General features: G+C 36.2%; 1 protein-coding gene across 3 annotated transcripts in view; it reads left to right on the forward strand.

The window, feature by feature from the left end:
* VPS13B (vacuolar protein sorting 13 homolog B) overlaps positions 1 to 12,253 on the forward strand; it is an 818,081-nt gene that overhangs the window by 106,701 nt on the left and 699,127 nt on the right. For all 3 annotated transcript variants that reach the window (XM_065895774.1, XM_065895773.1, XM_065895775.1), the window contains exons 13-14: positions 4,415 to 4,584; positions 7,354 to 7,548. In XM_065895774.1, coding sequence (XP_065751846.1) covers positions 4,415 to 4,584; positions 7,354 to 7,548 — 365 coding nt within the window. The remainder of the gene's footprint in view (positions 1 to 4,414; positions 4,585 to 7,353; positions 7,549 to 12,253) is intronic.

A 12,253-nucleotide genomic window follows, 5' to 3' on the forward strand; every position in this document is an offset into this window, starting at 1 on the left:
CAAAGCTTTCCCCCTCAGCCACCTGCAGTCTCAGCCCGCGAAGGGGCTTCCTAGTGTGTGGAAACCTTTCCTCCTTCACAGTTCCCTCCCACTGGTGCAGGTTCCGTCCGTATTCTTTCTGTTTATTCTTTTTTTCTTTTACCCTACCCAGGTACGTGGGGGGTTTCTTGCCTTTAGGGAGGTCTGACGTCTTCTGCCAGTGTTCAGTAGGTGCTCTGCAGGAGTTGCTCCACGTGTAGATGTATTTCTGCTTTATCTGTGGGGAGGAAGGCGATCTCCGTGTCCTACTCCTCCACCATCTTCCTGGAAGCCTGTCAGTATTTTGTTGTCACCTTTTGATACTCTTCCCCTTGTATACTCCTGAAATATGACCATTTTTCCACTTTAGTGTATTCTAAGGAGGAGACATGAAGAAGATGGGTTTTAAGCATATGAATTTAAAATTCAAGAAAACTTAGGTCCTACTGGTAAAAAAATTTTGTGTGACTGATATTTTCTGCATGGTATAAAGATAGGTTATCACAGTTTCATAAAATACAAATTTCCTTTTCATGCAATGAAGCACTCTAGAGCAGGACTTAAGAGTATAATGAGGAAGTATAGAATAATAAAGACCTCAGCCTGTGGCATCAGGCTGAGTTTGACCCCCACTTCTTACTGACTTTAGGAAGTAATCAACATCACTGATTTTTCCATTTCTCTGTCTCTATGAGTTTAATTATTGCGATAGAGTTGGTTAAATTGTCTCCCCAGTATCCATTCTCCTCTTATAGTAATAGAAATTTCTATGATAGAAATTTTCTTGATAGAAATAGACTTCACTTCCCAAATGCAGTCATATGACTAGGTTCTGGCTACCGGATGGGAGCAAAACTTCATGTGAATTTTTGCGACAGTACTTTAAAAGGAAAAGAGTGTGCCTTCCTTTTTTACTGTTTCCCTTCCTTCTTGCTGGAAAGCAATTATAATGGCAGGGCTGGACCTGCTAGCTTCAACTCTGAGATGAAAACTGCATGCTGAGGATGGCAGAACAATAAGATAGAGAGAGCCTAAGTCTTCAGTAGTGTGGTGGCACCATGGATCCTCTAGACTCAGATTGTTGAGTGAAAGAGAAATAAGCATTGTTTTTGTTGACACTTCAGTTATTTTCTCTTGTCACAGCAAATTTGCTGTTGTCCTAAATGATACACTTATAGGACCTACTTCCAAAGACTAATGCATGTAAAATCACGTAACATAATGCTGTAAGTGCTTGATATGTTCATGCATTCATTTCTTGCACCTTGCTTGAATGCCTGCTCCATTGCCAGATACTCTGATAAGTGCTAGGATAGTATGTACAGAAGGGCTAGAACAGAAAACTGTGACAGCACCAAATGTAGGGGAGGATGTGAAGAAACTGGATCACTGATTCATTGCTGGTGGGAATATAAAATGGTACAGCCACTCCTAAAAACGTTTTGGCAGTTCTTTATAAAACTTAACATGCAGCTGCCATATAGCCCAGCAACTGCATTCCTGGGCATTTATCCCAGAGAAATGAGAACTAATGTTCATACAAAAAATAGTATATAATTAATTTTTCTCATGTTAAAACCCAAGCTGGTAGGTACTCCAGGGGACTAGGGTGACTCTCTTTCATGATGTGGTCTTAGACCCAGAATTCCTTTTATCTTGTTTTTCCACCATCCTCTGAGGTATACTTCATCTACATGGTCGGTGTTGGCTCACCATTACAGTGTCTAATTTTAATCAACAGGAAGGGGGAACAAGAGAAAACGGTAGACATGTAGTTTCACTTAATGACATGGCTCTGTCATCTTATTGACCCAAACTTAGTAACATGTCCCTGCACCCAGCAGCCAGGGAGGCTGGAAAATGTATTCTCTAGACGGAGTCCATATACCTCACTTAAAATTCAGAGAGTTTTATTGCTAAAAGGAAGAAGAAAAGATTGCAATTAGCAATCTCTTCCACAGTGGAATTACGCCACACACACACACACACACACACACACACACGTTTGTATAAAATGAATTTTTACTTGAAGCAGTTTATCATTTCAGAAATATTTATGATCTCTATAAAGTAACTGCTGCTAACTGACTTTGTACAGGCAGTTCTCTGAGTAGTTAGCAGTTCCCCCCCTCCCTTTTTTTTTTTTACTTCATTATTGAAGTATAAGATACATACTGGAAAGCACACAAAACTAAGGGTATGGTTTTGTGAATTTTGTAAACTTAACCACATCTATGTGGCTAACTGTTCAGGAAATGGAACCTTACCACAACTCCAGTATTCTCCTTCTTACCCTCTTTTGGTTATTACTCTGAACCCCGAGGGTAGCCACCCTCCTTATTTCTAACATCCTAGATTTAGTTTGACATATTTTAGAATTCATGTAAATGTAATCACACAGTATATACTCTTTTGCCTGTGGCTTTAGCTTACATTATGTTTGTGGGATTCATTCTCATTTCTTTTTAGTATCCCATTTTGTGAATATACCATAACTTATTTATCCATTTTACTGTTGATGAGTATTTGGTTAGTTTCTAGTTTTTGGTTATTATGGTAGTGATGCTACCAACATTCTAGTACATACCTTTTGATTAACATATATACTAATTTCTGTTGGGAATTTAAGGGTGGAATCACTTAGGTAAAACGATCATGTATGTTCACCTTTAGTAAATATCTCCAGACTGTTCTCAATTTGGTTGAATCACTTTACACTCCTACCAGCAGTGTAGGAGAGTTTTAGTTGCCCTTGATCAGGGGGTTAGCAAATTATGACTTATTGCCTCCTTTTGTACAGCTTAAGAGTTGATAATGGGTTTTGCATGTTAAATAGTTGGAAAAAATACAAAAAAGATTGATATTTTGTGACGCATGAAAACTATATGAAAATTAATTTTCAGTTTTCACAGGTAAAGTTTTATTGGAACATAGTCTTGCTCATTTAGTTATGTGTTGTCTGTGACTGCTTTTGTACTACAGTTGCAGAATTGAGTAATTGGGGCAAGCTGTATGACCCACAAAGCCTAAAGTATTTTTTTAAAATTAATTAATTATTTTTTGGCTGTATTGGGTGTATTGGGTCTTCGTTGCTGTGCGTGGGCTTTCTCTAGTTGTGGCGAGCGGGGGCTACTCTTCGTTGTGGTGAGCAGGAGCTACTCTTCGTTGTGGTGCATGGGCTTCTCATTGCACTGGCTTTTCTTGCAGAGCATAGGCTCTAGGCGCGCGGGCTTCAGTAGTCGTGGCTCGCGGGCTCTAGAGTGCAGGTTCAGTAGTTGTGGCCCATGGGCTTAGTTGCTCCACGGCATGTGGGATCTTCCTGGATCAGGGCTTGAACTCGTGTCCCCTGCATTGGCAGGTGGATTCTTAACCACTGTGTCACCAGGGAAGTCCCCTAAGGTATTTTCTTTTCTTTCTTTTTTTTTTTTAAATTTTATTTATTTACTTATTTTTGGCTGTGTTGGGTCTTCGTTGCTGTGCGTGAGCTTTCTCTAGTTGCAGCGAGCAGGAGGTACTCTTTGTTGCGGTGTGCGGGCTTCTCATTGCAGTGGCTTCTCTTGTTGTGGAGCACTGGCTTCAGTAGTTGTGGCTCGTGGGCTCTAGAGCGTAGGCTCAGTTGTGGCGCACGGGCTTAGTTGCTCCTTGGCATGTGGGATCTTCCCGGACCAGGGCTCGAACCTGTGTCCCCTGCATTGGCATGTGGATTCTTAACTGCTGCACCACCAGGGAAGTCCCTCCTAAAGTATTTTCTATATGGCTCTTTATAGAAAAAGTTTGCTGATACGTATTTGCCAACTTTTAGTATTCTTAGTCTTTTTCATTTTAGCTTTTCCAGTGGATGTGTAGTGCTACCACATCGTGACATTATTTGCAGTTATCTGATACCTAACAATGTTAACTTGCTTTTGAAATAACTTTTAACCATTTGGATATATTATCTTTTGCTTGTTCAAGGCTTTTTTGCCCATTTTTCCATTGAATTATTGGTTTATTTTTGATTTTTAGGTAGTTTTAAATTTTTAATATGCTGTGTGTACAAGTCCTTTATGCATATACCTATGTCTATCTATGTGTCTGTCTATGGCAAATATTTTCTCCTAGTCTATGGCTTGAATTTGCATTATCTCAGTGGTGTTTTTATGAAAGGAAGCTGTTATTCTTTTGATGACAGAGATTAAAAATTTCTTTAAAATATTTTAAAATATAAAACAAATTTTTACATAGCAAAGGCATACATTTCTAGAGTAATTTATTCTTCTTTAAGGCAACATTTTTACAACTGCTTCATTGTTGAAAAAAAGAATTTGACCTTAAAATTTGGAGAACTGATGAATTTTTTCATTAAGAAAATTATTTAAAAATAAATTTTCATTGCATTTTTATTATTTCATTTTAGATATTAAGGGTGAAAGTGAAACAATGCTGAATCCTGAAGAAGTGGCATCTTTGGAGGAATATATTCCTACTCGACATACAAGTATTACTCTCCTCAAATGTACCTTTACAATTTTCATGGCTGAATTCAACTTGCTGGATCATTTGCTACCTGTCATTATGGGAGAAAAGGTATATTTTGTCATTCACTACTTGTTTTCTCATACATGTATATTTATTGGTCCTGTGATATTGTAAGAGGAAGTTGATTAAGTAATAGAATATCAGAATATCTGTCTATATATAATAGTTATCCATGATGAAGTTAAAGCAATGTAACTACGATTATTAATTCTTAGAAAATAATTTATATATATTATATAAATAAATAAATAGATTAAAAAAATAACCTCAAGCTAAGGTTCTATAAAGAAATGTTGAAGAGCATTTGCCTTGTTGTCAGACCATGTACAAGCTATGACACCTTAGGACACTGCTTTATATCTCTAAGCCTTGTTTTCCTTTTCTGAAAAACAAAAGAAAATTATATTTTTCATGTAGGCTGACAGAGTCAGCCAGTAAAGAAGCAACAAGCCCTGATAGATTCAGATAGTTTATTACTTACATAGACAGCAAAAGCAAATCAGTAATGGTGTTGGCTTGCCTTGTCCCTTTCAGGACAACCCTGAATCTAGAGTGCCAAATGACCTGCAGGGCACATGGTAGGGTACCTTGTTGGCAAGGATTCAGTTCCACACTGCAGCTAAGCAGTTACATAGCCTACAGCTGTACTCTGAGAGAGTAGATGGAAAGCCCCATGAATGAGGGATGCTGATGAGAAAATTTCCCCATAGCAGTGTTTCTCAAGATGAGAAGTCGACTGAGAAATGGTGTTTTAGCAGTTCTGCACAAGACCGCCTATTTTCCCCTGTTCTGATAATATCATAGGGTGCTCCACCAAGGCTTATGTCTTGTGTGGTTTAGCCTTGCCTTGTGGGCTACATGGATTTTAAGATTGTCTGGGTGCTGGCATAGAGCAGTTCCCCCAAAGTACCTAGCTCCTAGAATGATTTTGAATATTCAGTGAGATAATGCATGTAAACCATTTTGCACATATTAGGAACCCAGTGATTATTACTGTTTTTTAATGAGGACTTATTAGTTGCTTAATATTTTAGGTCTGTATACAATGTATTGCTTTCTGAGTCTGCCATATACATATAAGGTATTATCTGTTATCTTTAATTTATTATTTTGGGGGTTATATGTCTTTTAATGGTGACATGATGATGATTATGGAAGTAAAAATTGTCCTAACTTTAAATAAAAAGAACTTATGGAAGTATGGCAAAGAATTAAGATATATCAGTTTCATTTTGTATATTTGCTCTCTATCAGCCACTCATAATTGTTCATTGTATTGCTGGGTAAAGAGATCATCTGGGGAAAATTTCAGTGGAGAAGAATTGAAATATGACAGTACTTTAACTATGGTTAATAAGTTCAAGAAAGAGACAAAAAAGTGGAAGATTTCAAAAGACCTCAATCCATTAAAAAAAGAACAAAATGAAATTCTGGAGCTGAAAACTATAACACAAACTAGAAATAAAAGGATGGAAAAAGATACACCATTTAAGTGCTAATCAAAGGAAAGATAGAGTGGTTATTTTAATATCAGAAAATGTAGAGCTTAAGACAAGAGGTATTGATAGAAATAAAGAGTCATTCCATAATGATAAGTGTTAACTCAAAGAGTGAACAGTAGATAATGCTCAGAGATATGTTGAATGAAAGAAGGCAGACATGAGTATGTACTGTGTGATTCTGTTTAAATGAAATCGAAGAACAGACAAAAGAATATTGACCACCCCTGGTGGGGATTTGATATTACCTGAGAAGGGATATAGGAAACCCTTTTAGGGTGCTTGAAATGTGTGGTGGTTACATACATAACAATTTGTTGAACTCTATGTTTAAGATTTTGTGCTTTACTGTATATTATATCTCAATAATCCAAAATAAAGTCCCTTAGTAAAGGAATTGCTCAATATGTGATGGTTTAAAAATTATTAATGAGTCAAAAAGGAAGAACTTATTTTTAGGTACAGTGTTTCTCAATAATGGTAGTATTGGCTTTTTGGACTAGGGAAGTATTATGTAGTTTTACCATCTTTAGCCAATGCCTGCTAAATGCCAGTACTGTTCCCCTATTATTATGATAATGAAACAGATAAAACAATTAAACTGTTCTTTCCACACCTCTGGATGGAGGGTCATACTGTTCCTCATTGAGAGCTACAGGTATGGGAATAAGTTCAAGGGCTGGAAGGGGTGGCTTGCTAATTGGGTTCACACCCTGGACATGTTGAAATTTATCTGCATTTACTTGGAAGCTTGGAAAGATTCTGTAACGCTGAAAATATGAAGCCTACCTCGAGATTCTTAGGACTTTATGAGCCTTTAGCATGTTTAATATTAGTAGATAAGATGTGGATCGGAAATTTTTCTGTCCTGCAAACTTTGCTTATTGTATCTTTCAGATTGTCTTGAGTAGTGCACTTAGTCGTTTAGTCATCTAAATGTGTATAAAGGGAAAGAAGATAAAGGCTCTGAAATATCTAGGATTTTTTTTTGTGTGTGAATTATTGAGCTTAAGAAAATACCTTCAATGTACTGAGGCACGTTGTGACAATATTCTAGTTGACTGAAAAAATAAAAAGCTTTAGCTAAAAGGGCATTGATAATTTCACAGTAAATAGGCATTCTTTGAAATCTGGTATATAACTAAAAATAGGTAGAAGGTGTTTCTATTTGGTTACAGTAAGAGAGTCCCATAGAAAGGCATCATTTCTAGGATGATTTGATATCACTGCATAATGTGTCACTCTGAAGCTTGTATAGAGGGCGTTGCACATCAGTTACTTTCTCCTGAAATATAAACTGAACACTATTATTTTCTAGAACTCAAGTAATTTCATGAATACTACAAACTTCCAGTCTCTTCGGCCTTTGCCATCCATTCAGATACTGGTGGATAAAATTAATCTGGAACATTCTGTGCCGATGTATGCTGAACATTTGGTGCATGTGGTCAGCAGCCTTACTCAGCCTTCTGATAATCTGCTTCATTATTGCTATGCACATTGCTACCTTAAGGTATGAAAAGTGAATTTTCTTGTGTATTAGTATTTGGTTGGCTTCGGGAGAATTAAATCTTTTTTTTCTTGGAGTTGTAATTTTACAGAATTAGTACCCTGTAAGATGAGATTTAAATAAGATATGATAGGTATATTCATTATTCAGCATAATTAATATAAAAATAAAAGTGTACCTATTTAAAAGATTTCTTCAGTTATTTGGTGTTAATAGCTTGATATCCGTAAGATAATAGTAATTATAATTTTTGAAGATTGCATATATCATTGATTATAAGCAATGTAAAAGAGCACTAAGGATGTTTTAAAAGATTCATGATTTCTTAAAAAAAAAGATTCATGATTTCTTTGAGGTGAATATTTGTGAGAGACAATGTTTTATAAAGCAAGTTTAATACATTTTTTTTTAGTCATTTTCTTCTTATTGAATTCATGTTAATTTCTTAATGCCAAGGAAAACTTTATTACTTTAAATCAAGTTATGTAAAGTTAATTATTGGAGACTTTGCTCAGCTCTTCCATCTTTTTTTTTTTTAATAAATATGTGATACATCCCACCGTAGGTACTTACAAATAGATAAGCTCAGATGTTGAGTAATAAGTGTTTTTGCTAAGCAAATACACATGTATAATCTAAGTAGAGATAGCATGTACCTAATTAAATTCTGTTTTATGGACTAAAGGAAGCTATGTCAAGTTGAAATCAAGAATAAGTACTAAAGTGAGAGAGTGGCATGGACATATATATATACTACATAACGTAAAATAGCTAGCTAGTGGGAAGCAGCCGCATAGCACAGGGAGATCAGCTCCGTGCTTTGTGACCACCTAGAGGGGTGGGATAGGGAGGGTGGGAGGGAGGGAGATGCAAGAGGGAAGAGATATGGGGACATATGTATATGTATAACTGATTCACTTTGTTATAAAGCAGAAAGTGGAAAACCATTGTAAAGCAATTATGCTCTAATAAAGATGTAAAAAAAAATAAGTACTAAAAATGCACTAAATTTTATGTAAAGTACTGAAAATTAGAGAACTCCAAAAATAGACTTCTGGCTTTATTGTTTCATGCTTTATAGTTTGATGTTTTGAAGTTCTTAAATATTTGTGTCTTTTTTTTTTTTTCCGGTACGCTGGCCTTTCACTGTCGCGGCCTCTCCCGCTGCGGAGCACAGGCTCTGGACGCGCAGGCTCAGTGGCCATGGCCCACGGGCCCAGTCCCTCCTCGGCATGCGGGATCTTCCCGGACTGGGACACGAACCCGTGTCCCCAGCATCGGCAGACGGACTCCCAACCACTGCGCCACCAGGGAAGCCCAATATTTGTGTCTTTGTAGAGTAAAAAGAAAGCAATTTAAAGATATTAGTTTTAGATCACCTCCAGGCATATTTAAATTTAAGGTGTTAAAATTTGATTGTTTTCAAACCATGTAGAGTGGAAAAACTCATCTTTTTCTAGATGTCCATGCAAAGCCCATTTTTAAGATGATGGAGAAGGAAATTCTACTTCCTTGATGGAGGAGTTGACAGTATTATGTTACAAAGGGGTGTGGACACAGGAAAGTATGATTCTTTGGACATAATTATTATAATGATCTGTAACAAGTGTTTTATGTCATGCAGAGAGTAGCAGAAGGTATTTTAGAAAGTTAGATACATACTTGTGCTTTTTTATTCACTCCCACAATTAATACACCAAGGTGTATGATTTTTTTTTAATATTGGCACAACTTGAATATCAGGTTATATTGTTAAGAATATTTGCCTTGTTTTATCAAAGCAAGTATAATTTTAGGCAGTTCTTTCCAAGGTATTCTACTTTCGTGGGATTCATTCATTTGGTAAATACTGAGTTCTTTCCATACTGCAGACACTCAGCATTAAAGATGAAACAGGCATGCCCTATCCTCAAGGAAAATGGTCACCAAAGCTATTGGTCACCAATATGGTTGTCATTCATACTGACATAAAAGTTATTGGAATAGTTGTTTACCACTACTACTTGTTAATATGTTAAATGAATTTCCAGGGAAATGTAAGAGTTACAGTGTAGTCTAGATAAAGTTTTGGTAAGTTTGACTACAGCTATAATGGATAAGTTAAATGTCCCAGGAAGTCAGGTGTTGGGCATAGTATAATATATGTAGAAAAACTTTTCATTGGTATTAAGAATATTGAATACTCTCGCGGCTTCCCTGGTGGCGCAGTGGTTGAGAGTCCGCCTGCCAATGCAGGGGACATGGGTTCGTGCCCCGGTCCGGGAAGATCCCACATGCTGCAGAGCGGCTGGACCCATGAGTCATGGCCGCTGAGCCTGTGCGTCCGGAGCCTGTGCTCCGCAACGGGAGAGGCCACAACAGTGAGAGGCCTGCGTACAGCCAAAAAAAGAAAAAAAAAGAATATTGAATATTCTAAAAAATAAAGTCTTTAGTCTTGACCACTTGATTACATTAAAAAAAAGTTCATTGCATTTCTGGTGCTTCTTCAGTGACCTAGTACATTTTAAAAAAACTTTCAGGACTTGATAGAGCGTTTTAGTTTTGTGACTGTTTGGAACTGGTGAAAAATACCGATTTGTTTTGAAGTTTATAGCAGTACTTGGGATGATTACTGTAACGTTTGAGGAAGTTTTCAAAGTGTAATTTTCATTATTACAGTGTTGAAATATTACAGTGGAGGATTTAAATGTCTATTTCATGTGTCTTTGGCATTTTAGACTCAAGTAATTTTCAATTAAATACTCAAATAAATGCTTAAGTTTTAATTTTGTGTACGTAAATGTGACTGTATTGACTATTTGACAAAATAGTATATAGTTCCCACTTCATGTAATGAAGTTTATTAATTGAGAGTTGGCATGGAAGAAAACATGCAGGTGAAACTTTCATATGTCTTACCAAGTCCTCTGTATTTAAATGCTAAACCCATTTTTGAATAAGTGTGGCATCAAGTAGCTAAGACATTGAAAGGCACCTAAAGTTTGAAACATATATAAAAAATAAGTTAGTGAAAGCATTATGTAAACTATAGAAAAATGTATAAATTTAAGGCCTTTTACTTATAAGGATCAGCTATGGCAGATGCTTCAGAGAGATCAGGAAGGTTATAGTAGAATCAGAACCCTTTGAATTTTTTGGATTTGGGAGTTTTTGACCTCCAGTAAATAGTTTTCCCTGGGGGTTTCAAGGAATTGTGCTTTCACACATGGCTGGTGGATATATAATTGGTATCATTTTGGAGAGTGCTTTCGCAGAATCTAATAAATTTGAAAACACATCTACCTTACACCCATCCATTCCAATTTTCTATATATATACTATAGCAGGGGCCAGCAGACTTTTCTCTGAAGGTTCAGATCGTAAATGTTTTAGGCTTTGTGGGCCAAGAGGCAAAATTTAGGGTATTGTGTAGGTACTTAAATAATAGAACAAATTTCCATGAATCTTGAGTTGACAGAATTCAAAATGTAAGATAGGACTCTTTTTTTGTAATACAGTTTTACTAATGAGAAGAAGGAATTCTTTTTCTTGGGATAACATTTCACCTAATTGGGGTTTCAACTTAGTATTCCCTGTCATCAGTTCAGTTATAAATGTACTTGTGTAAAAATTATTCTTAGTTTGTAGGTAGTACAAAAACAGACAGTGGTTAGAATTGGACCTGTATACTGTAGTTTGTTGACCCTTGTCCCAGACAAGTTTTTGCATATGCAGATATGTACAGCTAGAGGTACATAAATATAAATACCCACATGGATAGCTCTCTGAGGCATAATTTTTGGTGGGAATGTCAGGAAGCATAATGGTATATATAGTATGATGCCATTTATGTAAATTAAGAAAACAAAATAGTGCTAAAGATTGTTCACAGATACAAAAGGGTTTATAAAGGTATAACAAAAGGGCGGGATACGTTCTGAACTCCTGAAAGTAGATTTGGGTGATCTGGGCATCTAGGCTTGGTGGGGATGCCAATGAGACTAGCGTGAGGGTCATGGATCAGGTAAACTTTAGTTATGTTGTAAGGTTTTAAATTTTTAAATAATTTTATTGAAATAATTTACATACCATAAATTCACCTTTTTTAAATAATAGAAATTAGTGATTTTTAATATTTTCACAGAGTTAAAGCAACCATCACCACTATCTAATTCCAGAATATTTTCATCACCCCATAAAGAAACCATTAGTATTTACTCTCCATTGACTCCTCCTACCCCCTGTAAACACTAATCTCTTTCTGTCTCTATGTATTTGCCTATTCTGGATATTTCATATAAATGGAATCATACAACATATGGTTTTTTGTGGCTGGCTCCTTTCGCTTAGCATAATGTTTTTCAAGGTTCATCTATTCTGTAACATGTATCGGTACTTCATTACCTTTTTGTGACTGAATAATGCATTGTTTAGATATATACTATATTTTGTTTATCCATTTATCTTGTTGGTGGACATTTGTGTTGATTCCAGTTCTTGGTTATTAAGAATAATATAGCTATGAACATTTCTGTATAGGTTTTTGTATAAACACAGGTTTCATTTCCCTTGGGTGTATACCTAGGTGTCGAGCTGCCTGTTCTATGGTAACTGTATCTTTAACATTTTTAGGAACTGCCAAACTTTTTATTCCAAAGGGATTCTTGCATTGTTTTACTGTCCCACTAGTAGTGAATTAGGGTTCTTATTTCTCCACATCCTCACTGAC

The sequence above is a fragment of the Phocoena phocoena genome, chromosome 17 (assembly GCF_963924675.1).
Source record: "Phocoena phocoena chromosome 17, mPhoPho1.1, whole genome shotgun sequence".
NCBI lineage: Eukaryota > Metazoa > Chordata > Mammalia > Artiodactyla > Phocoenidae > Phocoena > Phocoena phocoena.